Source organism: Stigmatopora nigra, chromosome 20 (genome assembly GCF_051989575.1).
Source record: "Stigmatopora nigra isolate UIUO_SnigA chromosome 20, RoL_Snig_1.1, whole genome shotgun sequence".
Lineage (NCBI taxonomy): Eukaryota > Metazoa > Chordata > Actinopteri > Syngnathiformes > Syngnathidae > Stigmatopora > Stigmatopora nigra.
In genome coordinates this window covers 4,260,043-4,280,791 of record NC_135527.1, presented here as the reverse complement: position 1 = coordinate 4,280,791, position 20,749 = coordinate 4,260,043, and the positions used below count along the sequence as shown (strand labels likewise).

The window sequence follows — 20,749 nt, the reverse complement described above, 5'->3', positions numbered from 1 at the left end:
ATCACAATTCGACAAAGCAAGGGCTCGTCCGGGAGTTTGACCCAGGACATCTCGCCACCAGACCAACGAGCCAGATGTGCTCTCTGAATGACACTTTTTTTCTCAGATGGCTAATGTCCCATATCTCCAGAACTACACACATACCCTGTACAACGTTGATTTTATAATCGTGCCTACCCACAGCACAGGACACTTTCCGACAAACTGCCCCAAATCTACCTGCCAGAGACTAGTATCAACAGGGTTTTCCAAAAATCGCCGTTCTCAGGATGCGAGTCTCATTTCTCAAATGGACCATCACATGAAAAACCCCTTTCGCGCATTTGGAGCCTCAGTCACAACATGCTGACATTTACGTGGACTCACCAGGGATGCCGTCAGAAGGGTGTTGTAGACGCCGTGCACACGGTCGCTTTCTCAGACGTCGATCAGTAGCGCCTGGCTTCCCGCTTCGGCATATTGACCTCCAAGGCTCTTAGGACCAAATTGCTATGTACATCAATAATTATTTTTTAATATAATTATAAAACAATACAGGGGGACACCTGATTCAATTATATACATTTGATTAATTTGGCATCTCTGGTGATCCACTTTCAAGGGAGAATACATTCCGACATCGTCCTTGTAACGAATAATTCTACCGTGCGGTAATTTCTCCTGCCCCTTTAAGGCCATAAATCAAAACAATTAAAATGTTATTGATTAATCCAACTGCGTAAGCAAAATCAACACCTGCAACAATCATAGCATATCAAGTATTCAATAATAACAATTAAGGGGAAACTCAAAACAAAACTCCATTGGAATTTGAACCAACAAGCCTTCATTCCACATTCTAATGCCATAAAGAAGCGGAAAGAGCGTCACGATTTACGACAATATGCGAGTAATCACGAAGATTGCTTGGATAGTGATCTTGCTGCATCAGCATCTTCTTAAGTGTCCTTCTAGGCCTGCATTCCTTGTGTAAAGGTCCAGCAAACAGTCCTTGGAACGAGGACACGGTGACTTGTTACGATCCCGAGTTCTTTTCAGACAAATTGAAGACAATTTCATATAAAAATGAGTAAATGCACACATATAATAGCATCTCAGAATGACCCCAACATGTTTCTTGACTTTATTTACATTTTTTTAAACCTACAAATGTGTCAGAGCATTTTAGCCTGACCCTTATGGATCATTTTGTTACCTGCTATCTTAACTCATTATCTGCCAGAGCAAGTAATCCTATTTCACTCCAATTGAGGATAGGCATCCAATCCAATTTGACTGGAGGGTTTGCAGTCAAAATAAATTGAATATCCCTCCCTGTCAATGGCAGCTAATGACACTTACTAGAATCAGCCTAACATGCGAGTTTTTGGAATGCAGGAGGAGACCGGAGTACCCGGAGGAAACCCACGCAGGCTTTTGGAGAACATCCTAACTCCACACAGGTGGACCGACCTGTTCTTGAATCAAGAACCCCAGAGCTGTGAGGCCACCCGCACCACCGGGCCATCCCAAATGTAAATTCAATAAATCAAAAAATCTTGTTTTTGTTCGATTCCAATACTCTGACAATGATGCATTGGGCCCGATTTTCGTAAAATCCTGATATGATTTTTGATCGGTGGGCATCCTTGAGAAGAATGTGAAGTGAGTTATTCATTTTAATAATTAATAAATGTCAAGATCAGTTTTTCACTGCAACTGCAACACTTGAAGGTGAGGTATTTTGCTTCTGTAAATAAGAAATGATTGTAAGTAGCGGAGAATGGTTTTGATCCATTGACCTCTGGGTTATGGGCCCAGCACGCTGCCGCTGCGCCACTCTGCTTCCTCTCAATTGTGATATGACAAGCTGACTCGCAAATTTAATCAATCAGACTAATCCAAGCAGACATACAGAGGCACATGACGATTCCCACCTGCTGACTGAGCTCCTGAGGACCACTAGCACAAGCATCTCGGTCTTGAATGTGGACTGTCACATCCACGGTGAGTTCTGCAATTTACAGTCATCCATTTTTCAGTTAAGAACTTCCATTTCAATGAAAAACACAAATACAAGACCTTCGGCGGCACAATTAACATAATCAAGATAACAGCTATTAGCTAATGTTAATATACAAATTGAGCAGGAAGACATTTTTCGTTTTACCAGTATGAGATGTTGTGTGTTTTTTAAAGGTGTTCTTGTGATTGAATGTTTGACCACACACTGGGCAGGGGAAACGTTCCACGTTTGTGTGGATTTGTTCTGTGATGCTTTAAATTGGCCTTCCAAGTGAATTTGTAAATACAAACTGACAAAGAAAATATGTTTAACCTGTCTGGGTTCTTTTGTATGTTTTAAAGTCTTTTGACAACTGAATTTTATACAACAGACTGAGCAGGAAAAGGGTTTTTCACCTATGTAGGTTTTCAATATTATAAAAACATAGTTAATCATACCACATGCCAGAAAGCTGTCACAAGCATAATACCCCTGTGCATCTTCCCAAATTAAAACTTTCTATAAACGTTACAAACGTATGCCGCACAATGTTTGCAGTTGTTTAAATATATAGATATCATCTAATCTGTTTAGTTAATCTGATAAGATTCATGTCAGAAACTGTATTGTAAAATAAATTCAATATTAACATTTCGATATTGAAAAGGGGCCTATATTTATTGCTTGACATATGTGCAATTGTCTTTGTTATATGATTTAAGATTTCTGCTGCTAAATCTCTGACGCCAAAACTTGGGGGTTATGCTTCTAAGTAGTGTGTTCATAAATTGCTTGGTTGTGATTTGGAAAAAAAGAATCATTTTCAAAGTGACTTTACCCATCACATTCAAATTTAATATTGTCGCGTATATTTTCATAGGTTAAAAAGTGGATGAACTTAATACAGTGGAACCTCGGTTATCGCAGTTAATGGGGACCGAGACCACCTGGGAAAACTTAAAATCCGCGAGGTAGTGGCGCCCCTTCAAAAATGCTTAAAAAAGCGTATACACGTGCACAAAAGCACCACCAAACTATATGCTGTTCATTCAGGTGTTTATTTCTACATCAGAATGCAGGTGCCATGTTGATGCATACAAACAAATCAAATACAGCATAGTAAAAAACTGTAAAATATGTTGTCTGTTTACAATAACAATTGAGGGTCTAGAACACTGTTCTTCCAAACAATTTACTGACGAACAACCAATTATCGTTATTCAGCTTTGAAAAACAAGCCAACACTACAATTAACTAACACAATTAGCTAACATAGCAGTCCGGATTGAGGATCTTCTGCTGTTTTTTGCCCGTTAGAAACATCGTTATTGGGTGTTGTGAACGTTGTTTTTTTTTTGGTCGATGAAGATGCGCCTATAAACCGTCATGACGTCATCAATGCGATTGCTTAACTCGACGGCTCTTACCATGTTATCGTCCATTTCTTTGTCCTTTTTTGGAGGTCTTTGGCAGCATTGAAGAGATCCTGCAAATTATGCAAAGTAAGGCCACCTTCGTCAGCTTCCTCACCCTCGTCGGTGGCAGCCTCGTCTTCCTCCTCACTCGCCGATTTGGTCATTTCCTGTAGGTCCTCCTCTGTCAGTGGGTCCGTCATATCCGAGAAACTTTCAGTCTGTACCAACCGAGCCAGCCTGACAGCCTTATCAATGGCCGAGTGATGGATTTTGTTAGGCGTGAAACCCTCATAGTCTTGAGTGATTTTGTATGGCCACAATTTCTTCCAGCAGGAGATGAGTGTCTGTTCTTTCATGTCCTTTTGGGCATTCTGAATATTAGTCAGACACGTAGCTATGTTGTAGTCCTTCCAATAAGATTTGATGCTGAAGGTCTCGTCGGGCTCTTCAATGGAGGAGAGGAGACTCTCCATTGTCGACCAGATTGTCGGGCTACGCTCGCGTAGCTATTTCCTGCTCTCAACCTGTCCAATGAAATCACTTTTTCGTTAATGGTTTCAAGAGCGTTTGGGAGGCATCACTAAGGGCTTTACAAAACTTTTACACTCACTTGGCGAGAAGCGTACTGTATAGCACAAGATAAGCGTGGACTGAGAATGGGCATCGGGAGAAGCTTGGGCTACTGTAGTGAATGGGCCAATGGGGAGTCGAGTAGTTCAGTGAGTATTCAGCTGGCCAATCAGCTTGCGTTTATGCCCGTGATGCTTTGCGCATACGTGCATTCTTTGTTTTACAATTTTCTAATTGAATATTTGTTTTCAAATTTTGTAAATTAATGTAATTTCTAATTTTAATTTAATATTTTTCATTATTTATTTATTTTTACATTTAAAAAAAACTTGAAGCTCTGAAGCCGCGATGGGTGAACCGCGAAGTAGCGAGATCCCAATATAATTTCATGAGTCCATCATCCAAACTGCATGCTTCTACTTGATCTCGATCAGCTTCGGATGATGTATCCCATATGGTCTAGCGGTCAGGATTCCTGGTTTTCACCCAGGTGGCCCGGGTTCGACTCCCGGTATGGGAAACCTAGTGCTATGTGGATGGACTGAGAGCTTTTGACTTTCTATAATTTCTAGAAACAAATCCCACAAACCTTTCCCACTTCTAGCCGAGTAGATGTCTATTGCAAATGATGTGGTAATTTAATGAGTCTGTCATCAAAGCTTTATACTTCTTATGAAATATCCCATATGGTCTAGGGGTCAGGATTCCTAGTTTTCACCTAGGTAGTCCAGGTTCAACTCCTAGTATGGGAAACTTTCAATTAGATGTCTGGAATCAGAAATATTGGACCTCTATACCTTCCGGAAACTAACCCCAATTATTCGCCATAAGGCGAGATAGAACAACCATCTAAAACTAATGACAACTTTCAGGGTCGGCAGACTCGAAGTGAGGAGGTGAGTGAGCAGATCCGTAGTCGACTGTTAAAACTGGAGAAGGAGAACCAAAGTCTTCTCCAGACTGTGGAAGAGCTCAGAGTGGTCCATATTCACAATAGCATGCAGTCCCACAAACATACTCACTACAGTGAAAAGGATGATGCCCAACAGTCACTTTTGTGTTGTGGCTGGAAGTTTTTGATAAAGGAAAACATGCCATTTACACAGCTAGTGAAACAGCAGATATTTAATACCTTGCCGTCTGGAGTTTTCATGAGCATCAGCTCACAGAAGAGAATGTGAGGCAACAAGTTCGGAAGACTGTTTAGAATAACCAACAAGTGGAGAGACATTTGGAATGTAATGATGTCATCTTTTGTGGGGGAGAGTGTGACATGCTAAAGTGTTTAAGTTATTAATTATTGCATGTTGGGGATTAAAACTAGTTTTGGATTGGATGTTTATCAGTGTTCGATTATTGATTCCTTGATCCAAATAGCAAGAGTTACATGGTAAAGCCTGAATCGGTATTTGATTATTGATGTCTAGGTGCATATAGCTTGGCAAACACAGGAGATGTTCCTCATTACAGTAAAACTTGGATTGAGGACAACAACTAATCACTGTGTAATTATTTCTCAGTGTTTCGAGCAATAAAAAATGCATGGGTGTAACAATTCCAATGATTACAAATCTATAATTGCTTAATTATATTTAATTCCTTGCATTGTTGGTCATTTGCTTCAGATATTGCCCATGAAAAGTGACAGCTGATTACATCAACATTAAGTAAAAAGTATATTCTAGATTTGTATCCCTACAGAGCAGATTTTTCCGCAGTATCAAAGTAATAAACAAAGACAAGTAGACTCTAGACTTGGCAAATAATGTGTCGACTGTGGGGTAAGCGCTCTGTTGCTGCGGCTGCTGATTATATTGGAATGAAACATGTGGGCCGTGGGGCGGCCGATTTGTACAAGCGACTAAACTATTTTTTGGGCCCCTTCCGTGAAGACATTACAATAATTGGCCTTGGGGGTCCTGAAGCAAAAATGGTGTTTGCTATGATATGGTTGTGCTTGCAGTATATTTTTGATTATGGGGTCTTGGCAAAATATTGTGATGTAGTTGGATATCGGATGAGGAATTAATTTAGCTTATTAATGATAGTCTTCGCTAAAATGTGTTATTCACAGGGAAAAAAGAGATGACATTTCAATTCAATTGGGACCTTGCTGGAGAGGAATAAAAGTCAAAACAAAACAAAAAGATAAGAATGCTGCTTTCGCAGCGAACGTCAAGGTCACAGGTAGCGGCTAAAGCATTTCATAATAAGAGCAAAACACGGTCTGCAAGAAATGCGGGGATATGCGAATGCTTTCACATTCATTTTTCAGGTTTTAAACAGAAATGTATAATAAGTTGATAGAAAATCTGTTTAGTAAAAGGTTGATTTGGTAAAAGCTTTGGATTTGGGAATTGAACAAAATGGCCATTTTTGAGCAATTGTGGGTTTCAAAGGGCCCTTAATTAAAGAAAACTAGCTTTTGGAGGATAAAAGAATATTAATACTATTTTTGAATGGTTGGATTGTTCAAAATACTGTAACGTAGGGGTTTGGCTGGCTGAACGAAAAGAAAAAGATGCAAAAATGTATATTATGGTATATTGGTGACCATTTTTAGGTCTTTTATTAAACATTGAAAATTGTAATTAGGAAATGCCTAGCAAGAGGTTGATTTCTCGGATTTAATTGTTGTAGATTTTTATTGTGGTAACAGAGAGCTATATGAAATGACTCTTATCTTAAGAAAATATCGTATCAGGTGATTTGCAAGGTATATCTTAGGTATTGAGAGTTATTTGGTTGTTAATAATATCAAACAGCGAATTTAACAATGCAATCACAATCGAGCCTGAAAACTTTGAGTGCAGCACAGTGGAGAGTGAGAACATTGGTGTTGGGTTTATTCTGTTTTATTATTATAATAGTTATATTAATTCATTTCTTTATTAAATCAATCTCTTTCTTTTCTTTGTATTAATTCATTACTTTGTTAAATCATTCTCTTTCTGTTTTTCAAAAGTCTTGAGGTCACACCAAGTCATCTTTAACCTAGACAGCCTGTTCCAGGATGGTTATACAAACAATCCACCCAATCTGGGTCCTTGAGATTTGGTGGGCCCTTGGTGACGAGGACAGGGCTATTCGGACAATAACAAGAATATTGTTATCGTTATGTAACCGTACACTTCGGGTTTTTCTGTATGTAACGATTATATGATTATGATTATATTATATGATTCTTAGGTCAAGGAGGTTGTATAATTACTCTAATCTAAATGTTGTTAGGTCTAGTCCCTGTTTTTGTTATTAGTAAAATACTTTGATTGTTATTGTAGTCCCAGATGTTGTTTTTACTCATACGTGATGGAATGATCAACAACTCTGTAACTTGTGACCATAAGAATGGGACGAAAACGTCTATTCGAGGAGACGTTCGGAAGTTGTAAGGGACACTTGCTGTAACTCTCCCTTCCGGAGGCTTTTACCTGTTGTATCCATTTCTATTTAATTAAATGTCAATAATTGAATAAGATGTCTTCCTGCAGTTATTGATAATTACGGACGAAGGTAATTATTAATGAACCTGACAATTGGAGAGACCCTTCAATGGTAAGAACATAGTTACTTCAACAAACTTCTTGTGTTCACATTTCTTTTTAATGTGGGTTCAAATTACTGTGGTACCTTGAGAAACGACCTTAATGCGTTCAGGGACTGAGCCCGTCGAAATGAACTACCGTATTTTCACAACTATGAGAGTGGTTATCACGTTGGCGTTACAGTTCCGAGGTCATGGGTTAAAAATACACACAAGAACTCATACAGGTGAAAAAACATAGTCAGGACGAATGTACTCAATGGACGTTTTCAACTTTTAGTACTATGCGTGTGATTTTATCTAATACAAGAGTGTTGGAGTGGGAGAATTTGGAATTTTGCTGGATGTTCAAGTACTTATATTGAACTCACTGAATTAGGTTATAAAGACACAATAGGATGCTTTTTGTATTGAAATAAACTTTCATCATGGCCAATAATAGATGTATGGATACTGTGCTGTCTAAATAAAAAAAATGTTATTTCTCTCTGAAGCACACTTTTGATAAACTATAAAGCCATAGACGTCCCACCCAAAACATGGCCCAAACGCAAAACTTTACCTGAATCAAAAAATCAGTTTTAAACAGTGGGAAATAGTGCTTGAGTGCATTTCTTATAATGTCAGCTATCACTTTGCATTCAAACACATTTTTTCTTTGATTGAATTAGTTTTGTTTATTATAGTTAGGTTATTTTTGAGTTGTTCAAATGCACAACACTATTTTGATTGAGGAATTTTGTTAATGAATATTAAGACAATAATTATACAAATAGAATCACAAATGTGCCTCCTTTAATTTTGTTTAACAATATACTCACAATTAAAAAATAATCCAGAATTATCAGAGAAGAGTTATTTTTTCAATGAACTGGTTCCTTTTAATTCTGCTGGGCAAAATACCCCCCACCTACTACTTAATGTATAGCAACTCGCACCCTAGTAGGCTACTGTATCACTATCTTTGCACTGATGGTGAATGACTGTTGAAGGAAGAGCACTCTGTCTTCCTTCTCGGGTTCGATTAATTTTGGATGTGGAAGATGTTGGGTGTCCAAATACAGGCTGGAGGCGATGAACATTGACTTCAAAGGTTTGATTGCAAAATATTCTGGGCACAGGTGAACCACACGCAATGCTGTCGTCCACAAATGTGCTGAGACAGACAAATTTCATTCCCCTACTTCATACAGTAAGTAATTTATTATAAACCAGCAAATAGAAGATAACGACAATGTTGCAAGTCTTCAAGGATAAGCCATTTGTTATGAACTGGCAAATAGAAGATAATGACAATGTGTTCAAGGACACATCTGGCTCCAGGACAGAGCTCTACTAAGGAGAAGCTTGAGACTCATGGAGTCATGACTAGAAACAGGCAAAATACACATTTCAATATGAGACCCACTTCATGACCCAGCTATTTGCAAGGCCCCTCTTTTTAGGCAATGAATCGAATATTTGTCCCAATATCAGTGGTGTGCCGTCAGGGCCTTCAAGGCCTTCTCTGCTGGCCTAAGGAATATCTGAATCACAGACCGATGTTAATTATATTTTGCTTATGAAAAAAAAATATATATACACATACCCACACACACATTCACACCCCACCCCCACGCACGCACACACACACACACACACACGCACACACACACACACACAAACACACACACACAAACATTTGTTAACTGGTAAATCATGTGAAATAAAAGTGATTATTTCGTTTTGCCTGACACGATCAAAATAATTCCACACAGAGGAAAACTTCTCAGAACGAGCCATAATTACGCCAAAGTCCGTCCAACAGACCCACGACACTTTGATACAGTTTATTTCTTTAAACTATTATCACACTTTTGCCAAACGATACATTTCTTGTTCTTGTCACGTGATTCTTTCTTAAAGCTTTACACGCCCCACTATGGGCTTTCTCTCTTGAGCCATCGGCACAGAGCTGACGCACCAGTGTCGCTCGTTCCATCACTATCTATCAACAAACCTGCTTTAGCTTATCCCAGCTAGCAGCTATCAAAGAAACAAGTCGCTGACTAGCATATTTATAATCTAGCTTTATTTAGCTAGAAGCTATCAAAGGAATACGTCGACGAAGAGGTCGTTTTAGGTTTACTGGCTCTTTTAGCTCAGCATAGCTAGCAGCTATGTCGGCAACAACACAACGGTCAAAGCTCCAGGGGGAACTTTTTGAGGTCAAAAAGGTGTATTCAACTCACGAGCAATCGACGGTTTGCTACATAACGCAAGAGAAAGTTGTTCTTCATGGACTAGAAGGTGGGTTCACTTTCCCCCCATAATATCCCTCAAAGGTATTCTATTCACATGACACTATAGTAGCGTACGTGCGTTTTCAAGAAGTCGCAGTAGCACCATTCGAAGAAAGACGTAATAAATTATTTCTATGTATATGTAACCACTCTAGGAGGGAAATGATGAGTCTCAACGCGTGTTAATACTTACCAACGGCATTAAACAGTAGCTTTCCTATTGCATCCTTATCACAAACAATGTATTTTTCAAATTACGCAAAGCGTGAGCGCCCACCAGAGGCGTTCAAGAGTAAATCCTGCTACTCGCCCTCCATTTTTGGCTACATGCTTGAGGGACATAACACTTATTTACATGCTTTAAATTGAAAATTAAAAAATATATAGATGTAGATGTACTGAACAACAACGAGAGCAGCGTTCAAAGAATGGTGTCAAAGTTGTGGCCCGATGGCCAAGCCTGGCCTACTACCACTCCGTGGTGCGGTCCGCAAAAGTACTTCATATTTAATGCTAAAATTCAAATGCAGCTTATATATGAATAGAATATTAACTATCATCAGAGATCAGCCAAGTGCCAGAAAATTGTCTGGAAATGCACCATCTACCCAGTTGTGGTTTGCTGCCGAGGCTACGTTGGGCTTCTCCCACTGTTTTTAATCCCAACATTCATTCATTCATTTTATGATATGCCAAATCTTGTATAGGGGTGCTGCCTATCTCAGCTGCCTTTGTGCCAGAGGCGAGGAACACCCTGAATCGGTGGCCAGCCAATCGCAGAGCACGAGGAGCAAAATAACCATTCACGCTCACACTCGTACCTAGGGGCAATGTACAGTGTCCAATCAGACCCTACCTCTATTTCAGTCTCATTAACCCCCCCCAAAAATAGATCCACTACTGAATAAAAGATAATGCTTCTTTTAATGCCTCCCCTTTGGCGAAATCATTTTAACTATGTTAAAATCTAAAACATAAAAATGAATGTTTACAATGAAAAGATTCCCAAAAAGATTTGACAAATTTTAAGGCGCTACATCACCAGTGAAGAAACTTTAATGACCAATTGTCCCTCACTTTGAAAAATGCACCTATAAACAGTTTTCAACTCATGTTGCTGTTGATTAAAATACTACAGTAGTTAGTACTGGTCACCGGTCTTTTGGTCACCGGTCTTTTGGTCACCGGTCTTTTGGTCACCGGTCTTTTGGTCACTGGTCTTTTGGTCACCAGTCTTTTGGTCGCCGGTCTTTTGCTCGCAGTTAGGGTTATGGTTGTCAAATGTACCGTATTTTCATGACTATAAGGCGCACCACATTATAAGCCCTCAATGAATGACATTTTTCCATATATAAGGTGCACAGTATTATAAGGTGCACTGTATTATAAGGTGCACTGTATTATAAGGCGCACTGTATTATAAGGCGCACTGTATTATAAGGCGCACTGTATTATAAGGCGCACTGTCTATTTTGGAGTTATTTAAGACTTAAGTGTGCCTTATAGTCGTGAAAATACGGTCATTGCTATTGACTTCCAGGAAAGAAGCACTCACTACACAGTCACCTCTAGAGCCAGTCATTGTTGATGTTTTGGACTTTTTTTGTATAAAATCTTGCAGTGGGGGAGGAGCTAGATGATGGAAGATTTTGTAAACTAAGATGGCATCTGCATATTTAACAGTATTGTTTCAGTTCAGGCGTTTGTGATTTTTTAATATCCGACAGTGGTGGTTTTTCGTTTTTGCTTTTCTGTTTTTTCCATATATAAGGTGCACTGGATTATAATGCGCGCTGTCTAATTTGGGGAAAATTTAAGACTTTTAAGTGCGCCTTATAGTCCTGAAAATACGGTACTTGGATATTAAACACTAACCTTAACCCTAACGGCAACCAAAAGACCGGCGACCAACGGGACCAAAAGAACTGCGACCAAATGTCCGACTGAGCTACTTTAACTGTTTTTATTTGGATTGGATTGGATAACTTTATTCATCCCGCATTCGGGAAATTTCTTTGTTGCAGTAGCAAGAGGGTGAGGATGCAGAAATAGGAAAGGCATTTTACACAAATAGGTAGTTAATAGTAAGTTAATAAATAAATACATGAATAAACATATAAATAAGTAACCGTGTTGCTGAAATATATATATACATACACATACATATATATAGAGAAGCACATGTACACTATATGAGAATTCAGTACGTCCTAGCCCACAGCCTTTTTTTGGTTAAAAAGCCTGACAGCTGATGGGAGGTAGGATCTGCGGAAGCGCTCCTTCCTGCATGAGGGTACCGCAGTTGTGACAAAATGAATGTATGGCGCCCTCTTCCGTTTGGTTTCATTTCTGTGAACAAGAAATTCAGTCATTTTATAATTAGAAAATGGTTAATCAATTATCTTTGTGTCTTTGCAGGTTTCAGAAATGATCTTAGTGCTGATGGGCAGGAGTCTGTTGGCCTTGAAGAGGAATTTGAGCTCCACCAAATCAAAGAGGAGGAGCTAGAGTTCCCTCAACAACACTTGAGAGACGAGCAACATCCAATCAAAAGGGAGGAAGATCATTTCACCTGGTCACTTGGTGAGTTCGTGAAGAGGGAAGATGTTCTGGGCGTGGCAAGTGGAGGGGCGGAACCTGCAAACACCAAAACATGGCCCCGAATTAAACAAGAGGAGCAAGAGTTCCCTCAAAAACAAATAGGAGAGCAACTTCCAATCAAAAAGGAGGAAGATCATTTCACCTGGTCACCAGGTGAGTCCGTGAAAAGGGATTATCTGGGTGTGGCCAGCGAAGGGGCAGATTCTGCAAACGCCTCAGCATGGCCCCAAATTAAAGAGAAGCCAGAGTTCCCTCAACAGTGCAAAAGAGAAGACCAACCTCCAATCAAAAACGAATGTGTCAAATGTTCAACTGGGGAATCTTTCAAGAGTGAAGATGACCTGGGCCTGGCCAACAGAGGGGTGGAGCTTCTGAACGGCAGCTCAACAGAAGGATGGCGAGCAGAAAATGTAATTTCTCCTTTATCAGAGGGCAACAAATTGCTTGATGATGATGATGATGAAGATGTTATGAAAAATCCCAGCGGTAACAAACTCTGCAAATGCTTTCAGTGTGGGAAAACCTTTGGGAAAAAGTCTTCTTTGAAAATACACACAAGAACCCACACGGGTGAAAAACCATTTTCATGCTCAGTTTGTGGTCAAAGATTCACACGGGAGGAATACTTAATTAGTCATGCAAAAATACACACAGGTGAAAAACCATTTTCGTGTTCAGTTTGTGGTCAAGGATTCACAAAGAAGGGAAACTTAATTATCCATGCAAGGACACATACTGGTGAAAAACCATTTTCATGTTCAGTTTGTGGTCAAGGATTCACAAAGAAGGGAAACTTAATTATCCATGCAAGGACACATACTGGTGAAAAACCATTTTCATGTTCAGTTTGTGGTCGGACATTTGCACGGAAGGATAAATTAGGAAGACACACAACAACCCACACTGGTGAAAAACCATTTTCATGTTCAGTTTGCAGTAAAGCCTTTTCTAAAAAAGACAACTTAAAAACCCACACAAGAACCCACACAGGGGAAAAACCATTTTCATGTTCAGTTTGTGGTCAAAGATTCACAGTGAAGGCAAGCTTAATTAGCCATGCAAGAATACACACAGGTGAAAAACCATTTGCTCGGTTTGTGGTCAAAGATTCACAGAGAAGGGAGGCTTAAAAGTACACACAAGAATCCACACTGGTGAAAAACCATTTTCATGTTCAGTATGCAGTAAAGCCTTTAATACAAAGGAAAACTTGAAAATCCACGTAAGAACCCACACTGGTGAGAAACCATTTTCGTGTTCAGTTTGTGGTCAAAGATTCACAGGGAAGGGAAACTTATTTAAACATGCAAGAACACACACAGGTGAAAAGCCATTGTCGTGTTCAGTTTGCGGTAAAGCCTTTTCTCAAAATGGAGACTTACAAAGACACACAAGAACCCACACTGGCGAAAAACCATTTGCGTGCTCAGTTTGTGGTCAAAGATTCACAGAGAAGGGAAGCTTAAAAGTACACACAAGAATCCACACTGGTGAAAAACCATTTTCATGTTCAGTATGCAGTATAGCCTTTTATAAAAATGAAAACTTGAAAATCCACGTAAGAACCCACACTGGTGAGAAACCATTTTCGTGTTCAGTTTGTGGTCAAAGATTCACAGGGAAGGCAAACTTATTTAAACATGTAAGAACACACACAGGTTAAAAGCCATTTTCGTGTTCAGATTGCGGTAAAGCCTTTTCTCAAAATGGAGATTAACAAAGACACAAGAACCCACACTGGTGGAAAACTATTTTCCTGCTCAGTTTGTGGTCGAACATTTTCCCAACGGAGAAGCTTAATAGAACACTTAAGAACCCACACTGGAGAAGAATGTTTTCCTGCTCAGTCTGTGGCCACTGATTCGCTACAACAGTCTAATTAAAAAACTACACAATTGGGAAAAACCTGAAAAGAATACTTAACCCGCACAGGAGAAAAGTCCTTTTTTTTTTGCTCAATTTGTGGCAGGAACAATGTTCCCTCTAAGCTGAGCGCGTGCGCAATTGTGCACTACTAAGCAGTAAATAAAATCATACCTTTTTTTTACTCCTTTCCCCACGATGGCGCCGTTTACGGGGCAGCCAGTGGCAGTAGCTCTGTCCACTCTTGTTTTTTGTGTTTTACAGCCAACTCTAGGATCAATATGAGTAAATGATACATGCTGCTGTTCATACTTGTTGCTTGCATGCTTTCTTTTTGTAATGAGGGAAATGGGTTATTTTGAAAAATACTGCTTTAAATTTAAGAGGGGGGTGATGTGTACTCCAACCTATTACGCGCATGCGTACTTTGGTGTCTGTATTGTTGCACACTTGGTTCTAAGTAAAAGACGTAAACGGATGACTGTGTCCTGGCTCTCTTCTTCAATACAGTACAGGCACGTTTAAAAAAAGTAATTGCAGAGGCTAAATTTGAACCAAAACAATAAAGCATGATAAATAGTCCCTCTGCTTTGAGCAATTTACCCGTACACAATGATGAATTTAATATTGATCTTGATGCGTTCACTGTTTAAGTTCAAAAATGTGAATTTTTGCAGTTAACGGCTTTGCGTTTAGCACAGCGCAATATGCCAAATGTTGTTTTTGACTTTACGAAACGGAATTATAGATATCAGTTGGTTAAATGCGAAGCAAAATTGGCGTTAGCTGAAATAGCAGTTTTAAAAAAAAGATGTGCTGCCTGAAAACACCAATATTGTCCGTCGCAAAAAAAAAGCTTTTAGCCTCCTTTCCAATCTTAACAGACTTCATTTCATAAGTTTCAGTCATGTTTTTTCATCACACGCATTCCAAAATTACATAAACGACAACAGACGGAAAGGACTCTTTTATTCGGTCGGTGGCGAAACTAATTCAAAGTTGAATCCATCTTACCTCTAAGCATTTCAGTGTTTCCAAAAAGTTGAGATGGCAGAAACGTTTGTCCAAGTGAGTCTCGTGTCTCTAGATGGGTCGAAGACGTCCAACTGCAGAGTCTGACTGAATGCCATCCGCTGGATGCTGCATATTTGCGCTGGTGACATCAAAGAGCAAAGAGCTCCTGGTGATGTCTCTCTATGATCTACTTTTGGACCGTGGCCCCGCGTCTTGCGGACCCCCAGATATGATGGCGGCAATTTTAGCCGTTTATTTCTCATGCCGAATGGAATCAATATGGCTTGCTTATACTCCGATTAAGTGGAGCATATAAAGATCGTTTTGCTGTGTGCTCATGCAGAAAACCTACATGAGGCAATTTATGCTTTTGGAGAAAGAGAACAAGGTCCCATCCAAAATCTCAACTGAAACCATGAAGCAGTGGTTGCTGAGCAGAAGAAGCTTCCAGCATGAATGAGTACCAAAGGCTCATGTGAAAATACACATATGTACATGGAATAATCTAGTATGTATGCCCATCTTAAAGGTTCTGCAGCTTTGAAACAAAACTGCATCCTGAGATGTTCGCTCTTCTGCAGGAGGTGAGTTCAGAAAAACAGTGAGGATACTGAATCTGGAATTATTTAAATAGTGTGTGTGTGTGTTGTAATGCAATATTTCAATGGTGTTTTTTTTTTTGGAAGGATAACTAAATTCACGTGAAAGGATAAGATATGAGGTTATACCGAAGAATTTTGGCCATTGGAGGAGTTTATGTACGAAGTATACCGACATTCAGGTCCCTTCCCATTCACTTGAACGCCTCAGTGTGATGAGGAAGAAGAGTTTGGCGTTTTGAAATAAACTGATATTCCAATTGATGATGTACCATTTTCATATTCTAATTTTATACTCATATCTGCAGGTGAAAGAAAAACATCATACATGTGCATTTATTTAGGCCAAATTGAAATAGTCAGAACAAAAGTCAAAACTTCCTTTAACTTGTGACTGTGTTTATGCATGCAGGCCTGGACGAAGGCAAGGCGAATGTGCCTGAATCAGATGCACGGACAAGTCTGCAAGGATTTCACTCAAGAAGAACACCTTTCGCAATTGTTCAATAGAAAGGTAAAGAAATTATTGTCTTTACAAAATGACCCACGTGAGACAATTTGTAAACTCTCTTTGTTGTTTTGTTTTGCAAAGGTCACACTCGAAGGCGTCCGCAAGTACCTTTCAATCGCGACCCCCCCTAGCCGAAATGGACGTGAAGATATTTCTGCAAAATCTAAACCTGGCCCTTCAGAGATCTTTGAGCAGCACTGAGATGACTGAGACACAAAGACTGACACTGGATTTAGATTTCCACCGTGCCACAGCGCCCATTGTGAGCCGAATCCTCCAGTCGGCTCTCCGTTCTTTTTTTTCAAAGCTGAACACAACTGGGAATGAGGAGCCAATAACAGCAACATTGGAACAAAGAACCGAGTGCACCAGGAAAGAGATTGCCAGTATGCTCACCGACGCTGTGCTTTCCATCCCGTGTGTCCGTCAACACACGACACAAGACAATGTGCTGGACACTTGCACTGCCATTGCTGAGGAAAAAGCTTTTCTCTAACCTTCTTAAAACCTCTGCAAACTTTCAGTTGCTAAACTGGGATTGCACCTTGTTCACTGCACGGTTAAAAGTCAAGTTTGCTATTGGGGAAATGCTCAATAATGGCACTGATCGACTTCTTTTATTTTGAAGGTCAAGCTCAAATGATCTCCATGCACTAAAATGCTGTTTATACTGTAAATATCAACATATATTGGTGTGTGTCAATCTAATATAAACATACATCTATAATTTTGTGTGTTTCTCAAATGTTCTTACACATCTACGGTTATGTACACTGTGCCCTAGTAACTAGCGTCCTAAAATAATAAACTTGTCATTTATTTCCGATCTCTAATGTCTTCCACTGTATTGGGACAATGAAAACAACTGCGAAGAAAGCGAATGACGCTCCACTTCACTGGATTAATGTGTTGAACACATATTTCATAGATAATACGCATCCAGTTAATAGTTCTCTTTAGAATCTTTGTCCCAATGTTGTCACCTACTGGAAGTTTATCTTTATAAAAAAAAAATCTTGGAAAAACCTAGTTCTGGTGCTGCAGGTTTTGCTTGTTTAATTCTGGCAACACAAAATATTTTTAAATATTCTTAAACACGTTTCCCAAACATTTGAAACAAATATTGGTGCCTTAGTCTGCGTATGTACTAATTCAGAGTCAGAAATGTTGCTAATTTGTTCAAGGAAACGCTTGAAACTAAGGGATTTTCACCCAGTAAAATTAAATATATACAGTGGTACCGCGACTTATGATCGTAATCCGTTCCGAGACTGTGTTCGTATGACAAGCATATCGTAATCAAGCGGACGTTTCCCATTGAAGTGAATTGAAAACAAATTAATTCGTTCCAACCCTTTGGAAAATTACCAAAAACAAGATATTGGATTGGAAAAAAGGTTTCATTTGTTCTAATTCGCCATATATTGACAAAGTAATGAATAATGAGTGGTTTAATAGTAATAAAATGTGTATAATGAATGTAAATTTAGACGCATTTCGCGGAGTGGAGAGACAATGACACACATGGAATAGGGGTTGGGGGCTGTTCGGCGGTCCTTCATGGGTTTGTGTAACGGTAATGCCTTCTCATCTGCTTCGATGAATGTCCACCTGAGCACGAAATTTTGATTGTATCTCGGGCGAATTATTCGACCGAAATTTTCGCCGGAAGACAAAAATATCGTATGGTGAAGCGGTCGTATCACAAGGTTTGACTGTATTGTACTAGTAGGCCATGAGTCAATTTGAAGTCCAAGTTGATTCCTTTTTCTTACAATCAGCCGAAGTAGCTCAGTTGGGAGAGCGTTAGACTGAAGATCTGAAGGTCCCTGGTTCAACCCCGGGTTTCGGCAGCAAGTTGGATTTTGCAAACCCACCCTAAATCAACTGATTCCTTGTATGCCACGAGGCATTTTGCAGTCAAGTTTGACTCTTGTCACCGACATGATCCGAATTGGCTCAAATAGTGAACGATGGAGTGTTCCCTGAATAGATCTCGATCTTCGTCAGTCCATTGGACTCTCTAAACCAGATCAATATATGTTAAAACTCCAATTGTAATATTGTACTAGTAAGCCATGAGTCAGTTTTCAGTTCAAGTTGGTTGTTATTTTTATCAATCAGCCGAAATTGCTCAGTTGGGAGAGCGTTAGTGATAGGTCTGAAAATGCAACTCCAGGAGCGGGCTAAGAAAGAGTGAGATCAATTTAAATACGAAAAAGGTTTATTACCAGACTGTAAAGTGGAGAGTGGGGGCTCTAACAGTGGAGTCCTGTTCAGCGCAATGTTCTTGCAACTCTTGTCGAATGACCAGTGAGTGTGTCCTAAATACAGGCAAAACTGACAGTTGTCAGCAGGACTTTGGACAGTTACGTTTCAGTCATTTGCAGGGCAAACAGTAATTGATCAGTGTCGGACAGTTTAGTATTTGTGCTGACATATCAATCCAATCACAAGACTAAGATTTATTGTTCAGTCAGACAGTTGGGTGTTTATGCTGACATGCCAGTCATAAGGATGACTTCGATGTTGTTATATTTACAAAAACTAATAATGTATGAACAAGCAATTGCAAAGAGACTTTGTCTTATCTTACAAATTCTATTATGATTTTCTACAGGCTTCCTCATTGGAGGCTAAGCAAAGTTCAGAAACAATGTTCTGCCCGCTTGAGTATGAAGACAAATTTAATTTCACAACAATTTGGGAAGAACAGAAATGTGTGAACGAACCTAGATAGTATTCCCTCACTGAGATGGTTCACATCTTGGGTGGCATCTTCTGCCTTCTGGAGAAGAGAAATTAACCGATCACAGAAACTGAAGAAACATCAAGACAACATCTTATGTTATGCCAGGGCAAAAGTTGTAGTTATGCAAATTCAACTAATACGCAAAGGTCATGGCCTGTATGGGGGTTGAACCCACGAACTTGGCGTTATTAGCACCACACTCTGACCAACTGAGTTAACAAGCCGTATGTTACACAATCTAGGTATTTGCATGATGATGCAAATGCACACATCAACTAGCTAAACACATGTTACGGCAAAAGAAGTTGTGCAAAGTGGCCATGATTTTTGTGTGATGACCGCAATTGCAATTGTCAGCTAGCTAAACTGTTATGTTACGGCAAAATAAATCATTTAAGGCAATCTTAACTTAGTCTGGAGCAAGGGTGTCAAACCGCACAAAATGTTGCAGCAGACCAGATATGTTCCCCGGCTGCCTCTTTGACACCTTCTGTTCTAGGGAGGCTGTGCCCGTTCCACGGTCGAACCCAAAACTTTGGCTTTTTCAGCGCCATGCTCTGCCTAAATGAGATAAACAGCAATTTGCTGGCACTATTACTAAACTATCACTAAACTATGCCGAGTCGCCATTTCTCAACCTTACGCTCGGGTTCTTTCCTAACCGCGTCCCGGAAAAGGAAGATTTCATCCAATAATGTTGCTCATCATAAGAGGTCCTCTGAGCCAATCTTTGTCTGATCCCTCACATCAGACAAGTTGGCCATGGGTAACCCTACCAGGGCTACAAAGCTCCGGTCAACATTGGTCCAAAGATATCTGGGACTGATTAACCCCACCACCGGGACACACAACATCAGTTCCTTTTTTGTCGAAGCAAACTACCCCACTGCCAAGAGTTACCATTGCTGTGAAAAAAGTATTCTTGAAATTGCCATCTAGATTCATACACATACTTGAGAGCATGTTACCAACAAAACAATGCAGTATCATTTAAAAAAATAACTGAACAAGACACGTAAAAAAATGAAAACAATCGAAAATTACATCTAAATACGAGAAAAGAAATATTTATCCATAGTGTTGGACAGTATTCAGTAATACTATTATGTATGTGTGTATTTAATCATTTACGTATGAATGCTTCTTCAATTTGTCTGAGGAGAACTCAAGACTGTAACAAGTCACCAAGTCCTCGTCCCAAGGACTGTTTACTGGACCTTCAACCCAGAATGCAGACCTAGAAGGACGCTTAAGAAGATGCTGATGCAGCGAGATCACTGTGTTAACAACCTTTGTGGTTACTCACATATTTACGTAAATTCACAACAATCTCTGTCTGAGCCTATTCGGGTCATGGAGGTGATTAGAATCTAACTTGACTGCAAAGCGACTCATGGCTTACAAGGAAACCATTTTTTAAATGACAGCCAGGTGATTTAGGCTGGGTTTGCAAAATCTGATGTGTTGCCAACACCCAAGGTTGAACCAGGGACCTCTAGATTTTAACCTAAACGCCCTACCAACTGAGCTACTGTAGCTGTTTTATATTATCAACAACCAACTTGAATCGAAAATTGACTCTTGGCTTACTATTCCATGTGGTTTACCCGAGAC

General features: G+C 39.6%; 1 protein-coding gene and 3 non-coding genes across 4 annotated transcripts in view; 3 read left to right on the top strand and 1 right to left on the bottom strand.

Moving 5' to 3' along the window:
- LOC144213358 (uncharacterized) overlaps positions 1–14,737 on the top strand; it is a 150,885-nt gene extending 136,148 nt beyond the window's left edge. The window contains exon 2 of the mRNA XM_077741783.1: positions 12,214–14,737. Within this exon, the coding sequence (XP_077597909.1) occupies positions 12,214–13,526 (1,313 nt within the window). The 3' untranslated portion in view covers positions 13,527–14,737. The remainder of the gene's footprint in view (positions 1–12,213) is intronic.
- Positions 4,418–4,489, top strand: trnae-uuc (transfer RNA glutamic acid (anticodon UUC)). Its single transcript has one exon. It is a non-coding gene; the product is annotated as a tRNA-Glu (tRNA).
- A 3,426-nt stretch (positions 14,738–18,163) lies between the features above and the next one.
- Positions 18,164–18,236, top strand: trnaf-gaa (transfer RNA phenylalanine (anticodon GAA)). Its single transcript has one exon. It is a non-coding gene; the product is annotated as a tRNA-Phe (tRNA).
- A 1,049-nt stretch (positions 18,237–19,285) lies between these two features.
- On the bottom strand, positions 19,286–19,359 carry trnai-aau (transfer RNA isoleucine (anticodon AAU)). The gene has a single exon. It is a non-coding gene; the product is annotated as a tRNA-Ile (tRNA).
- Positions 19,360–20,749: the final 1,390 nt, after the last annotated feature.